This window comes from Leuciscus leuciscus (genome assembly GCF_965113295.1).
Source record: "Leuciscus leuciscus genome assembly, chromosome: 23".
Taxonomy (NCBI): domain Eukaryota; kingdom Metazoa; phylum Chordata; class Actinopteri; order Cypriniformes; family Leuciscidae; genus Leuciscus; species Leuciscus leuciscus.
In genome coordinates, this window is record NC_138747.1 from 12,011,373 (window position 1) to 12,027,503 (window position 16,131).

At 39.2% G+C, this 16,131-nt stretch overlaps 1 protein-coding gene across 4 annotated transcripts; it reads right to left on the bottom strand.

Moving 5' to 3' along the window:
• Window positions 1-239: 239 nt before the first annotated feature.
• comtb (catechol-O-methyltransferase b) lies at window positions 240-16,045 on the bottom strand. 4 transcript variants are annotated; one of them, XM_082155217.1, is made up of 6 exons: window positions 14,926-16,045; window positions 2,851-3,022; window positions 2,587-2,704; window positions 1,312-1,505; window positions 1,026-1,157; window positions 240-836 (listed from the first exon to the last, which is right to left on the bottom strand). In XM_082155217.1, exons 1-6 carry the CDS (start codon window positions 15,162-15,164, stop codon window positions 657-659), a joined length of 1,035 nt encoding a protein of 344 aa, XP_082011343.1. In that variant the 5' UTR covers window positions 15,165-16,045; the 3' UTR covers window positions 240-656. The 4 variants fall into 4 exon arrangements, with proteins under 4 accessions (XP_082011343.1, XP_082011344.1, XP_082011345.1 ...); XM_082155218.1 differs by lacking the exon at window positions 14,926-16,045 and adding an exon at window positions 13,520-13,628; XM_082155219.1 differs by lacking the exon at window positions 14,926-16,045 and adding an exon at window positions 12,958-13,191.
• Between the last annotated feature and the right edge of the window lie 86 nt (window positions 16,046-16,131).

Sequence of the window (16,131 nt, forward strand, 5' to 3'; positions counted from 1 at the left end):
TTACACTAACCCTATCCTGGCTGTTTACCTCATGGGGAACACAAAACGAAAAGAATTTCGGATACTGCCATCTTTGTGGGGACATATTGTTCCCATATTTCACCTTAAAAATTAAATGAATAAAACATTATTGCCAGACACAAATACATTTGCAACATTAAAACATAAAAAAATATGCACCAAAACGTAAATAAAACAGCAATCCATATAAGCCACTTTCAATAAAAAATAAAAATAAAAATAAAAGCTAAAATGAACACACTCTAAATGACATGACCACAAAGTGGCATTGTTTCAATTATTACAGAATAACTATAAAATAACCTAAAAAGGTTACATTTTCTCTAAAAAATATAAATACAGAATCACTGGTATATACTTTTAAGATAAAATTTCTGGTTACACTGTAAGAGGGGGTCTAGACCACCCATTTTAAATGTGATCCTACCCTCTAGTGGTACAGAGTGGTAAAACAGTGGTCTTGTTTGAACAAATGTGCAGAACTGTGTCCTGATTCACAGATTTTAAGTACAGTAAGTCTTAAGGACTTATGATAATAAATTATTCAAAATACACCTCTTGTTAGATCTGAGAAACTCTTAGCATAAAAAGTCAAGCGAAAAAAAGGTAAACATATGAACCATTTCTGTAAATCTCTAGCCCAAAAACACAGACTTTTCCAAGCCGTCCTCTGCCTTGGTATACTCTAAATGGGATTTAAAATAGCAGCTTTTATAGGAAAGGCTATTGCGCACATATTGAAGATAGTCTGGGACTCCCGGACAGATCACATTATCAGCAAGCAGAACGGTGCCTTTCCTTAGTAGACCACAATCCTATAAATAAAGAAGACAGAAAAAAATAGAAGTGCAGAAAAGGTTGGATATATGCTTCCAGTAAAATCGAGAGGAAAACACTGACATTGCAACTGAATTCATGACGTTTTTGGACATATTTGCATTGTAGAGGCACCATAATCTCTAACTGAGATTGAATGAAATTACAGTGGTCAGAATCAAACACACCTCCATTAATTTTGTGTCAGGGAGGTAACGGTCCTTCCAGTGGTCCAGAAAAACGAAATCAAATGTTTCAATTCCAAAGTGCTCTTTCATGCGCGGGATCCAATCTTCAGACGCACCTTCTACAAGCTGGACCTGATGAAGTAAAACATTGATTCAAGGCATTATAAACAGGAAATTACTCCTTTCATTTGAAATATAGGCTACAAACATAATGTTTGCAGAGAGTAAATAAGAACTATAAGGACTGTATGTAATTGAAGTGTTTGTGAAGGAACAGGGACCTTACTCTGTCTTCAAGACCCGCCCAGGCGATTACTTGTCGAGCAATTGCAGCATAATCTGCATTGAACTCCAGTGTTATCAGACGAGCTCCTGGAGGAAGCAGACGAGCGATGCGCACTGTAGAGTATCCACAGTATGTGCCCAACTCTAGGACCTTCTCTGGGTTCAACTCACTCACCACTGAGTCCAGGATAGAGCCTGAGTGTACACACACACACACACACACACACGTTTGTTTCACTATATTAGTGAGGGCATTGCATAGACTTCCATTGATTGTATATCAGGTTAAGGATATTTTCTATGGCCTAACACAACCCCTATCGCTAAACATATCCCTTAAGAAACATGTGCAAAACACTAAATTTAAATAAAAACATGTTTTGGCCGATTTATAAGCCTTTTTAACTAGTAGTGAGAATCCGTAATATGTCAATATGTCACTAGTCATTATATTTTACTGTATAAGTGAGAATATTTGGCCCTGACAAGTATAGCCAAAAAATTTAAAAATTAAAAATATTTAAAAATGATATAGCTGGCTTAGCAAAAGTTAAAAAAAATTGTGAAATTGATTACATATATTGGAATACTTGGAACACTATTTATGTTTATGAAGGAAGTCTCTTCTGCTCAACAAGGCTGCATTTATTTGATCAAAAATACAGTAAAAACAGTAACATAGTGAAATATTATCACAATTGAAAATAACAGTTTTCTATTTTAATATATTTTAAAATGTAATTAATTCATGTGATGGTAAAGTTGAATTTTCAGCACCATGACTCATTCTAATGAAATCATGAAATCATTCTAATATGCTGATTTGGTGCTCAAGAAACATTTTCTTTTATTATTATAAATGTTGAAAACAGTTGAGCTGCTTGATATTGTTTTGGAAACCATGATACAATTTTTCATGATGTTTTGATTAATAGAACATTCGAAAGAACAGCAATAATTTGAAATAGAAAACTTTTGTAACAATGTAAAAGTCTATACCGTCACTTTTGATCAACCGAAGACACCCTTGCTGAATAAAAGTATTAATTTATTTAAAAATGACTGACCCCAAACGTTTATACGGTAGAGTAAACTTCTTAGTTAAGTAATAAAAATTACATAATTAATAAAACCCATTTCCTTATTTTGAAGCAAACATATTCAAATTTTATCTTCAGAAAAGAATCTGACATTTCTTTCAGATTTTCCCCTGAACATTTCTGTGCAATGAAAAATAATAATAACGAGTCTGGAAATACAAAAGCAGTGCTCTGACCTTTCTCATCTCCAATGTTCATAGCCCATTCACTGTGTCGGCAGAAATGATCAATGGCCGAGATCACACTCTGAGGGTCACCTCGGGTCGCATGCTTCCGTACTGCATTCAGCAGACGCTGGTCACAACAAAGACATAAAGGGTTCTGGTGACGACTTTGTTTACTTTATGGGCCTCAATAGTTTAACACCTTTCAGGATCGAGGTACATTCTGTAATTTTGTATTGAGATAGAAAACTGTTAAACCAGGACTAATTGAGTCACCTGTGGTCGAGTGGATCTGGTCAGAGTATCGAGAGCACGCTCAACGATGACATCATGCCAGAGTAACGCGAGACTGCCGTTGAACTGCACAACAGCAGGGATGAACCAGGAGTACAAGACATATAAAAGCACTGTGACCCCGACAAACCAGCACAGCAACACCAGCAACATACTAGAGCCAGACACAGAGATGCATAAACCATTAGAATACATTTATTAAATTAAGCTGTATTTAATCACATAAAGTACAGATCTAGTTAATTGGCTCAGAAAAATCACAATATAAATGAAATCAAATGTCTATTCAAAGCGCTTGCATTGCCTTAAGTATTTTAGAAATTATAGACATGTATTATTTATTATTTTATTTAACTTTGCCACTATGTAAATATTTCAGATACAAAGCGGAGATCAATATGCATCACCGTTTAAAAGTTTAGGATCATTGAGGCATTTTTCATGTTTGTTTGATCACCAAGGCTGAATTTATTTGATAAAAAATACAGTAAAATTGTAAAATAGTATTACAATTTAACATAACATAAAATAAGCCATAAAAAATAATAAAAGCCTGATATTACTGTGCATCCCTTTGAATGGTCTGTGTAAATTTAGAGTTAAAATAATACATCTCTACCACCTTTCAAGACAGCACACACACACACACACACACACACACACACACACACACACACACACACACACACACGTATATGCAATTTAATTACACTCTAATAGAGCCCAGGTCTGCCCTCCTGCAGGTCATGAGATGAATGTATATGGAAATTAATGTTCTCATTCAGTACTGTGCTTTCATCTCTCTGGCCATTCCTCTATTGTATTGGTCTAATGAGATGGGTGGTTACTATGCAGCAAATAAAGCCTGAACTGAAAATCTCTCTCATGTGATTATTTGGTTGCTATTGATACAACATGTTTCTGTTGCTCAATCTTTCCATGAAGCAGACATTGGGATTGGGACAAAACTACAATTTTCTCACAAAATGTGTTTTCCTTAGTCAACACCTCTAGATATTACAATAACATATACAATATTTATTATACACTACCATTCAAAAGGGATTTTTTAACAGATTTTTTTATTTTAAATTAATGCTGTTCTTTTGAAGATTCTATTTATCAAAGAGTCCTGTAAAAAAATGTATCACAGTTTCCACAAAAATATTAAGCAGCACAACTGTTTTCAACATGAATAATGATATGTGTGTTTTTGGTGGAATAGATCTGCTACACTGCTGCTTTGGCTGTTATTACTGCTGCTGCTGCTGTTGATTATTGCTGCTTTACTGCTGTTATTGTTGCTGCTGCTGCTGTTGATTATTGCTGCTGCTGCTGCTGCTGTTGATTATTACTGCTTCTACTGCTGGTATAGCTGCTGCTGCTGCTGTTGTTGATTACTGCTGCTTCTACTGCTGTTGTTGCTGCTGCTGCTGCTGCTGTTGATTATTACTGCTTCTACTGCTGGTATAGCTGCTGCTGCTGCTGTTGTTGATTACTGCTGCTTCTACTGCTGCTGCTGCTGCTGCTGCTGTAGATTATTGCTGTTGCTTCTACTGCTGTTATTGCTGCTGCTGTTGATTATTACTGCTTCTACTGCTGGTATAGCTGCTGCTGCTGCTGTTGATTATTACTGCTTCTACTGCTGGTATAGCTGCTGCTGCTGCTGCTGCTGTTGATTACTGTTGCTTCTACTGCTGTTATTGCTGCTGCTGTAGATTATTACTGTTTCTACTGCTGTTATTGCTGCTGTTGCTGTTGATTATTACTGCTTCTACTGCTGGTATAGCTGCTGCTGTTGCTGTTGATTATTACTGCTTCTACTGCTGGTATAGCTGCTGCTGCTGCTGTTGATTACTGCTGCTTCTACTGCTGTTGTTGCTGCTGTTGATTATTGCTGTTGCTTCTACTGCTGTTATTGCTGCTGCTGTAGATTATTACTGTTTCTACTGCTGTTATTGCTGCTGCTGCTGCTGTTGATTATTACTGTTTCTACTGCTGTTATTGCTGCTGCTGCTGCTGCTGTTGATTATTACTGCTTCTACTGCTGTTATTGCTGCTGCTGCTATTGATGATCATTACTGCTTCTACTGCTGTTATTGCTGCTGCTGCTGCTGTTGATTATTGCTGCTTCTACTGCTGGTATAGCTGCTGCTGCTGCTGTTGATTATCATTACTGCTTCTACTGCTGTTATTGCTGCTGCTGCTGTTGATTATTGCTGCTTCTACTGCTGGTATAGCTGCTGCTGCTGTTGATTATTGCTGCTTCTACTGTTGTTATTGCTGCTGCTATTGATGATCATTACTGCTTCTACTGCTTTTATTGCTGCTGTTGATTATTACTGTTTCTACTGCTGTTATTACTGCTGCTGCTGCTGTTGATTATTGCTGCTGCTGCTGTTGATTACTGCTGCTTCTACTGCTTTTATTGCTGCTGTTGATTATTACTGTTTCTACTGCTGTTATTACTGCTGCTGCTGCTGTTGATTATTGCTGCTGCTGCTGTTGATTACTGCTGCTTCTACTGCTGCTGTTGCTGCTGCTGTTGATTACTGCTGCTTCTACTGCTGTTGTTGCTGCTGTTGTTGATTACTGCTGTTTCTACTGCTGTTATTGCTGCTGCTGTTGATTATTACTGCTTCTACTGCTGGTATAACTGCTGCTGTTGATTATTACTGCTGCTGTGCTTCTACTGCTGTTATTGCTGCTGCTGTTGATTACTGCTGCTTCTACTGCTGTTAATGCTGCTGCTGTTGATTATTACTGCTTCTACTGCTGGTAAAGCTGCTGCTGTTGATTATTACTGCTTCTACTGCTGGTATAGCTGCTGCTGCTGCTGTTGATTGCAGCTGCTTCTACTGCTGTTGTTGCTGCTGCTGCTGTTGATTACTGCTGCTTCTACTGCTGTTGTTGCTGCTGCTGCTGTTGATTATTACTGCTTCTACTGCTGGTATAGCTGCTGCTGCTGCTGTTGATTACTGCTGCTTCTACTGCTGTTGTTGCTGCTGTTGATTATTGCTGTTGCTTCTACTGCTGTTATTGCTGCTGCTGTAGATTATTACTGTTTCTACTGCTGTTATTGCTGCTGCTGCTGCTGTTGATTATTACTGTTTCTACTGCTGTTATTGCGGCTGCTATTGATGATCATTACTGCTTCTACTGCTGTTATTGCTGCTGCTGCTGTTGATTATTGCTGCTTCTACTGCTGTTATTGCTGCTGCTGCTGCTGTTGATTATTACTGCTTCTACTGCTGTTATTGCTGCTGCTATTGATGATCATTACTGCTTCTACTGCTGTTATTGCTGCTGCTGCTGTTGATTATTGCTGCTTCTACTGCTGGTATAGCTGCTGCTGCTGCTGTTGATTATCATTACTGCTTCTACTGCTGTTATTGCTGCTGCTGCTGTTGATTATTGCTGCTTCTACTGCTGGTATAGCTGCTGCTGCTGTTGATTATTGCTGCTTCTACTGCTGTTATTGCTGCTGCTATTGATGATCATTACTGCTTCTACTGCTTTTATTGCTGCTGTTGATTATTACTGTTTCTACTGCTGTTATTACTGCTGCTGCTGCTGCTGTTGATTATTGCTGCTGCTGTTGTTGATTACTGCTGTTTCTACTGCTGTTATTGCTGCTGCTGTTGATTATTACTGCTTCTACTGCTGGTATAGCTGCTGCTGTTGATTATTACTGCTGCTGTGCTTCTACTGCTGTTATTGCTGCTGCTGTTGATTACTGCTGCTTCTACTGCTGTTAATGCTGCTGCTGTTGATTATTACTGCTTCTACTGCTGGTAAAGCTGCTGCTGTTGATTATTACTGCTTCTACTGCTGGTATAGCTGCTGCTGCTGCTGTTGATTACAGCTGCTTCTACTGCTGTTGTTGCTGCTGCTAATGCTGTTGATTACTGCTGCTTCTACTGCTGTTGTTGCTGCTGCTGCTGCTGTTGATTATTACTGCTTCTACTGCTGGTATAGCTGCTGCTGCTGCTGTTGATTATTACTGCTTCTACTGCTGGTATAGCTGCTGCTGCTGCTATTGATTATTACTGCTTCTACTGCTGGTATAGCTGCTGCTGTTGATTATTACTGCTTCTACTGCTGGTATAGCTGCTGCTGCTGCTGCTGTTGATTACTGCTGCTTCTACTGCTGTTGATTATTGCTGTTGCTTCTACTGCTGTTATTGCTGCTGCTGTAGATTATTACTGTTTCTACTGCTGTTATTGCTGCTGCTGCTGCTGCTGTTGATTATTACTGTTTCTACTGCTGTTATTGCTGCTGCTGCTGCTGCTGTTGATTATTACTGCTTCTACTGCTGTTATTGCTGCTGCTGTTGATTATTGCTGCTTCTACTGCTGTTATCGCTGCTGCTATTGATGATCATTACTGCTTCTACTGCTTTTATTGCTGCTGTTGATTATTACTGTTTCTACTGCTGTTATTACTGCTGCTGCTGCTGCTGTTGATTATTGCTGTTGCTTCTACTGCTGTTATTGTTGCTGCTGCTGTAGATTATTACTGTTTCTACTGCTGTTATTGCTGCTGCTGCTGCTGCTGCTGTTGATTATTACTGTTTCTACTGCTGTTATTGCTGCTGCTGCTGCTGCTGCTGTTGATTATTACTGCTTCTACTGCTGTTATTGCTGCTGCTGTTTATTATTGCTGCTTCTACTGCTGTTATTGCTGCTGCTGTTGATGATCATTACTGCTTCTACTGCTTTTATTGCTGCTGCTGCTGTTGATTATTACTGTTTCTACTGCTGTTATTACTGCTGCCGCTGCTGCTGCTGTTGATTACTACTGCTTCTACTGCTGGTTTAGCTGCTGCTGTTGATTACTGCTGCTTCTACTGCTGTTGTTGCTGCTGCTGTTGATTACTGCTGCTTCTACTGCTGGTATAGCTGCTGCTGTTGATTATTACTGCTTCTACTGCTGTTGTTGCTGCTGCTGTGCTTCTACTGCTGTTATTGCTGCTGCTTCTACTGCTGTTATTGCTGCTGCTGTTGATTATTACTGCTTCTACTGCTGGTATACTTGCTGCTGTTGATTATTACTGCTTCTACTGCTGGTATAGCTGCTGCTGTTGATTACTGCTGCTTCTACTGCTGTTGTTGCTGCTGCTGCTGCTATTGATTACTGCTGCTTCTACTGCTGTTGTTGCTGCTGCTGCTGATGTTGATTATTACTGCTTCTACTGCTGGTATAGCTGCTGCTGCTGCTGCTGTTGATTACTGCTGCTTCTACTGCTGCTGTTGATTATTGCTGTTGCTTCTACTGCTGTTATTGCTGCTGCAGTAGATTATTACTGTTTCTACTGCTGTTATTGCTGCTGTTGATTATTACTGCTTCTACTGCTGGTATAGCTGCTGCTGCTGCTGTTGATTACTGCTGCTTCTACTGCTGTTGTTGCTGCTGCTGCTGTTGATTATTGCTGTTGCTTCTACTGCTGTTATTGCTGCTGCTGCTGCTGCTGCTGTAGATTATTACTGTTTCTACTGCTGTTATTGCTGCTGCTGCTGCTGTTGATTATTACTGTTTCTACTGCTGTTATTGCTGCTGCTGCTGCTGTTGATTTTTACTGCTTCTACTGCTGTTGATTATTGCTGCTTCTACTGCTGTTATTGCTGCTGCTGTTGATGATCATTACTGCTTCTACTGCTGTTGTTGCTGCTGATGTTGATTATTACTGCTTCTACTGCTGGTATAGCTGCTGCTGCTGCTGTTGATTACTGCTGCTTCTACTGCTACTGTTGATTATTGCTGTTGCTTCTACTGCTGTTATTGCTGCTGCAGTAGATTATTACTGTTTCTACTGCTGTTATTGCTGCTGTTGATTATTACTGCTTCTACTGCTGGTATAGCTGCTGCTGCTGCTGCTGTTGATTACTGCTGCTTCTACTGCTGTTGTTGCTGCTGCTGTTGCTGTTGATTATTGCTGTTGCTTCTACTGCTGTTATTGCTGCTGCTGTTGATTATTACTGCTTCTACTGCTGGTATAGCTGCTGCTGCTGCTGCTGTTGATTATTACTGCTTCTACTGCTGGTATAGCTGCTGCTGCTGTTGATTACTGCTGTTGTTGCTGCTGTTGATTATTGCTGTTGCTTCTACTGCTGTTATTGCTGCTGCTTTAGATTATTACTGTTTCCACTGCTGTTATTGCTGTTGATTATTACTGTTTCTACTGCTGTTATTGCTGCTGCTGCTGCTGTTGATTATTACTGCTTCTACTGCTGTTATTGCTGCTGCTGTTGATTATTGCTGCTTCTACTGCTGTTATTGCTGCTGCTGTTGATGATCATTACTGCTTCTACTGCTTTTATTGCTGCTGCTGCTGCTGCTGTTGATTATTACTGTTTCTACTGCTGTTATTACTGCTGCCGCTGCTGCTGTTGATTATTGCTGCTGCTGCTGCTGTTGATTACTACTGCTTCTACTGCTGGTATAGCTGCTGCTGTTGATTACTGCTGCTTCTACTGCTGTTGTTGCTGCTGCTGTTGATTACTGCTGCTTCTACTGCTGTTGTTGCTGCTGCTGTTGATTACTGCTGCTTCTACTGCTGTTGTTGCTGCTGCTGTTGATTACTGCTGTTATTGCTGCTGCTGCTGTTGATTATTACTGCTTCTACTGCTGGTATAGCTGCTGCTGTTGATTATTACTGCTTCTACTGCTGTTGTTGCTGCTGCTGTGCTTCTACTGCTGTTATTGCTGCTGCTTCTACTGCTGTTTTTGCTGCTGCTGTTGATTATTACTGCTTCTACTGCTGGTATAGCTGCTGCTGTTGATTATTACTGCTTCTACTGCTGGTATAGCTGCTTCTGCTGTTGATTACTGCTGCTTCTACTGCTGTTGTTGCTGCTGCTGCTGTTGATTACTGCTGCTTCTACTGCTGTTGTTGCTGCTGCTGCTGATGTTGATTATTACTGCTTCTACTGCTGGTATAGCTGCTGCTGCTGCTGCTGCTGTTGATTATTACTGCTTCTACTGCTGGTATGGCTGCTGCTGTTGATTATTACTGCTTCTACTGCTGGTATAGCTGCTGCTGCTGCTGCTGTTGATTATTACTGCTTCTACTGCTGGTATAGCTGCTGCTGCTGCTGCTGCTGTTGATTATTACTGCTTCTACTGCTGGTATAGCTGCTGCTGTTGATTATTACTGCTTCTACTGTTGGTATAGCTGCTGCTGCTGCTGCTGCTGTTGATTATTACTGCTTCTACTGCTGGTATAGCTGCTGCTGCTGCTGTTGATTATTACTGCTTCTACTGCTGGTATAGCTGCTGCTGCTGCTGTTGATTACTGCTGCTTCTACTGTTGTTGTTGCTGCTGTTGATTATTGCTGTTGCTTCTACTGCTGTTATTGCTGCTGTAGATTATTACTGTTTCTACTGCTGTTATTGCTGCTGCTGCTGCTGCTGTTGATTATTACTGTTTCTACTGCTGTTATTGCTGCTGCTGCTGTTGATTATTACTGCTTCTACTGCTGGTATAGCTGCTGCTGTTGATTACTGCTGCTTCTACTGCTGTTGTCGCTGCTGCTGTTGATTATTGCTGTTGCTTCTACTGCTGTTATTGCTGCTGCTGTAGTTTATTACTGTTTCTACTGCTGTTATTGCTGCTGCTGTAGATTATTACTGTTTCTACTGCTGTTAATCTGAAAGCATGCTGCAAACTGCAGATGCTGGCCAAGTATTTGAAAGTTTAGCAGCAAGCTCATTGGCTGCTTTACAGCAGGAACCAATCAGCTTAGCCCTATAGAGAGGACCTAATCAGCCTGTGTCATCTAGAATTTCATGACAAAACTTTGTGTCTATTTTAAATTGTTTTAATATTTCACAATATTACTGTTTTTGCTGGATTGCAACCTTGGTGAGTACGAGACTTCTTTCAAAAACATTAAACAATCTTATCCCAAACTTACCCAAACTTTTGAACCACAGTGTAAATTGCAAATCTAGCATTCACTTCATTGAATGAATGAATTGAGACTACAGGATGGTTTCCAACTCCACTTCAGAATTCTCTGAACTCTTATTTTGATATTCTGTTTCCCTGCTCTGTTTAGTTTCGGGTTTCTTGGTTTCTGATTATGTGCCTGTTTCTTTCTATGGTTACACATGATTATGGAAAAAAGAAATGTGATGTCTGCACACTGAATTCACAGCTCCAAACAACTTTTATTGAAAGCGCAATGTTTCGACCGTCAGGTCTTCATCAGGCACAATACCCATGTTGAAAAATACAACTCTAACAGAAACAGATAATCACCTTAATTAGACACACACTCCAAAACATGTGACAATTAATTCAAATCACGTGAGACAAAAAAATACTTTAAAAAAATGTAAAAACGTAATTATCACATGTATCTAATTTAGTTCCTTGTTATCTCTTGCATATACTTCCCTGTTCAGTTCAGTCCTCTGTCATTATTATGTGTTGTTTATCTCCTGTGTGCTCCTAGTGATTTCCTGAGTTTATTATTAAAGACTTTTTAAAGTATTCCTTTTTCATGCATGTTGCTTACACAACTAAACATTACACCTTTTCTGAATTTTTTTTTTTTTTTTTTTTTTTGCTGAATAGAATAAAAATATCCACTGCAAAGTAAATATGTACTTTATCACAAAAAATAAGATCTGTTAATAATTGTTCAGTTAATAATGAAGACTAAAGTAGTCATGGAGAGTGAGAAATGCACTTCTCAAGTTGGATTTTAGAGTTGCATGGCAACAAGCACAAGGTTAAGAGCTATTAGACAAAGAGTGTATCACCCCTGAGAGAGGACCGTGACAAGGTCTTCTCTGGCTTTCTTTAAATATACACACAAATGTAGCTGGGGTCTGGAGTGGAATGCAGAGTTCAGCCACTTTGCTGGACAGCCATTGTTAGTGAGAAAATCCTCTCAAATGGGTGTCAGAAAGGAATGAGAGAAGCACAGAGGCTGGCCTGGTTGAGGCTGGTTACTATTTTTTTAATAACAAATGTTACTCCTGCTGTAAATATTTACCAGTGTACACATTTAATACATTGGAAAAGTTCAGTATACGTACTATAATGTTAATTCACACTGCAATAGCAAGTATCGCAGCAATAATGCTAAATAGCACAAGGATCTTATTATAAAAGATAAATTATTTCATATCAATATTACATGCTATGTTAAAGATAGTATTAGAGCCACATGATCATTTAAAGAGAACAAGAAATGTGATACACTAAAAAAGACCGTTCTGTCTTCAGTGATGTACAAACATGATAATTGGTATCGGCTGACCAGAACACACACTGTGAAACATTTGCTAAAATAGATTTAACGTAAATTGGGCTTCAATTTTAAACTAAATACAAGTCTAGAAAATACTTAAAAAGTGAGCACAAACACAATGACACATAATAATAAAAAAAATTGTTCTTATTTAAATAATGAAAGAGACCAGAAAGAGGGTTATAGGCAGTGTAACATTATTATGAACACATCATATTTTCATATAAATGTGCAGTAATAAACTATGTTATAAATGGACAACATCTTTAAAAAAGGCAATTAAAGGAAATTATCTTAATGACGGATGGTGTGCAGTACAGCATTTTCTGAATGTTCATAATTCAACAAAAATGAGAGTAAATTACCATTTAAGAATAAATGATAGAGAGAAAACACTTACTTTCGATGAGGGCCTCTCCTTTCCTTTTACAAAAATGACTATTTCACTTATAAGGACCTTCTGTTATAACCAACCTGCAAGGATGCAAATGCACTGTTCAGCTCGCTCGCTCGCTCTCTCTCTCTCTCTCTCTCTCTCTCTCTCTCTCTCTCTCTCTCTCTCTCTCAGCTGACCTTCTAATATGCTCTCAGCTGACCCTGTAATATGCTCTCTCACCTCTTTTGGGTAGTTTGGAGCTGTGAGGAATGTTTGGCCGCAGGCCTTTTCGGGGGATATACACCCCCAGAAAGTAAATAGAAATCGAAGCTACGCCAAAGATTTTTTTTAAAAAGAAGAAAAAAAGGGCATTTTTACAGTCTATGGTCGTGATGCAGCTGCATGTGGCAACAGATGAACATAGATGGTCATAGGCTACCGTTACTCACCCTAATCTACATGCAGATTTTCCATAAAATGGAAGTTCATATAGTGAACAGAAGCGACCAATCGATCAATGTTCCAATATTCCAAGTCTTCTGAAATCATACGATGCATTTATATTAGAATCATACAGGAATTTAAATTGTTATTCGCTGAAAGTTTCCCCTCTAGTTGTTTACTTTTTCTTAAAGCACGCGGTAGCGACCGGATCTTTTACTTGTGAACCAACTCATTCAATTGAACCGATTCACAATTCGATTCGTTCGTAACGGAACGGCATGAAATGAGTAGGCCTAAATAATAACGCTAATGACAGATATCAAATTTGCACATTTTAAACTGTTGCTTCAAAACAAAGGGTTTCAAGACAAACACTGAAATTTCAAGCTAAATAGAGGTCAAATTAAACCCTCTAGGGCTTTAACAGCGTTTTTTACGCTGCTTAGCCTACATGTTAGTTCATCCACAATTTATTATCTAATTTCGACTGACTAAAATGTAGATTCTGTTCTCACGGAACAGGCACACAAATCAGCTATTTGAGTATCTCAAAAAGATAAAACATACGGAGAATGCCAGCACAACACCTCCATACGCCGCTCCTTCCAAAATGCTGCATAAATATAGGCTGAGTAGGCTATACATATACTTTGTTAGACTGATGTAACCCCTGTCAATAACTTCGTCTGCTTTATCTTGTTTATTTTATCTAATGCGATAGAATGTCCCAGCCATACTTATCTAACACATTCTACATGATTAGGCCTACTGCTAGGGGAATGGCATGTAAACAAATTCAACTATTATATAGGCTAGTTTATTTTTTTTATTTTATTTTTTTACAAACACGAGTAAATATAGGCCTAATCATGTCAGGGGTAAATAAATACATGGGGGGAAAAGAAAGGCATTTCACTTTTTTGTGTGTGTATTTATTCAACAGCTGTATAGTTGTCATTGCATAGGCCTAGTTAACATGAATTTTAAATTGTTAAAAAATGTGTATTTTTTCATTCCGTTTGACTTTATGAATATAGAAACGGGCAATTATAACAATTAAGTCAAGATTTTCTTTTTGAAAAAAAATAAACCTCTTCAGATACTGCCCCTTGGAGGTCAGATAAAGAATTGACAGAAACTGTCTACTGAACTCTAAATGTCATTTTATTAAATTGGGTAAATACTTTTACTATTAGTAGTACTTTTAGTTCATACACACAATCAGTAGAAAGTATCTTTCTGTCTATTTAAATGAACCATAGGGACTCCAGACACTGATATGTTGTGGCTGAGCATAGGCACTGGGCTGAGTTCGAGCATGGACTAAGTAAATCACTGAACTGCTGACTCAGACCTTACAAAAATAAATAATAATATAACAATAAGTGCAAAATATGGGGACTGTGACAACCTTCCTGTACCCCCACCTAATAAGGCCCCTCCAATCTGAGAGTGCTCTAAAACATCTTTAGAGCCATTCAACACTAAATAATAAAGACCAACACTAAAAATAGCACAGATCAGTCATAGAAATAAGACCATACTAACTGAAGGTCAGTGGATCCAGCCAAGCTTCCCGGACACTTAATACCAATTATTGAATGTCTTTCCGATATTTATTGGACAATACCCTCCTGAGACCATTCACAGACTTTGATGCAGACAGGAGAGCACGTCATATGTCTTTATCCATTCCTAACAGTCATTTCTTATCCCAGAATAACAGTTGATGCCAAAAATGAACGTAGCACTGTACAGTCTTTTCAAGTCAAAACAAGTGAGCTTTATTGTCATTCTACTATATGTGGAGACATACAGTGGAACGAAATGTCATGCCTTGCAGGACCACATGCTACATGAAAACAAATATAAACAGTAGAAGTAGCCTATAAACATATAAAGAGATATAAACCTACACATAAACTACTGAAAAAAGTGATCTAACTATACCAGTACTATAATCTTTCTGTTACGTTTTAAGCAGGGATGAGGAGAGGTGAGAATCCAAGTGCAGCAACAGTTTATTAAAAAAACACAAACCAAGATAATCCAAGACAGAAACAGGAACATAATCCAAACAGGGGAACCAGAGACCTAATCCGACAATGGGAACAGAAAATAACTTCAAAATAAGAGTCCACATGACAACAGAAATGAACACAGACCCAGGGCACGAGTTACACTTACTATACATATACAAGTAAGTACACATATACTATATATATATATACTTTCCATAAATACTGTACATATACCCTGGACATATAATCTGAATTTCACATGTAACTACACACAGTAGTGCAGTGGTACAAAAAGAGACATTCAGGGAAAGCAGCACAACTGGGAGACAATGAAAGGTGAGTCTGTAGTATATGTACATTGTAAAAAAAAATTATTACCCTATAGTGAATCTGGGTACTAGTGAGGATGTGTCCAGTGCAGATAGAGAGAGAAGAGAGTATAACCACAGATGGAGGGTTTGTATAGGCCACTCATCGTGTGTGTGGTTTCTGGTTCAGGAGGTAGGAGTTTGGACAGGGGTTTTAAAGGTGAGCGGGGTGACTGGAGTTGAAGGCTCTCACAGCCTGGGGCAAGAAGCTGTTGAGTAGTCTGGCAGAGCGGGCTCTGATGCTCCGGTACCATCTTCCTGACGACAGGAGCTGAAAGAGACTGTGGGAATGATGGGCGGGGTTCTTCTTCGCGATCCTGGTGGATTTGCTGGAGCATCGTGCAAAGAAAACGTCCCGTATGAAGGGGATAGAGACACTGATGATCTTTGCAGCTGTGTTCATGTCCTGCAGTAGCGCAGGAAGTGGAGGCGCTGTTGGGTCTGTTTGGGGTGATGTAGTGTTGGTGGTCCAGGTGAGATCCTCTGTGATGTGTGTGCACCCCCTATAATTCAGTGCTGCTGACTCTCTACAGTCGAGCTGCTGATAGTGGGAGGTGGTCAACAGAGTTCCTCCTGAAGTCCATCACAACCTCTTCTTCCCCACATTGAGAGACCGGTTGTGTCACCAGGTATGTTGTCAGGACCAGCAGCCTTTCATGGGTTAATCCTGAATAGGGTCTTCCTTATGTCACCTGGTCATTGGGTAGTTTTTGTGCAGGCGTGTCATTCTGCATTTCAAACCGTGAGTAAAAGGGGTTGAGTGATTTGATGTAACTTACAAAATTTTGTT

What these genes read in the sequence shown, in the direction of transcription:
- comtb (XM_082155217.1), bottom strand. Translation starts at nt 15,164, where the DNA reads ATGTGTACTTACTTGTATATGTATAGTAAGTGTAACTCGTGCCCTGGG. An exon ending in TCCTCATCCCTGCTTAAAAC is followed by an intron (nt 3,023 to 14,925) that starts GTAACAGAAAGA and finishes GTCTGGCTCTAG; the next exon opens with TATGTTGCTGGTGTTGCTGT. An exon ending in GGGCGGGTCTTGAAGACAGA is followed by an intron (nt 1,158 to 1,311) that starts GTAAGGTCCCTG and finishes TTACTTCATCAG; the next exon opens with GTCCAGCTTGTAGAAGGTGC.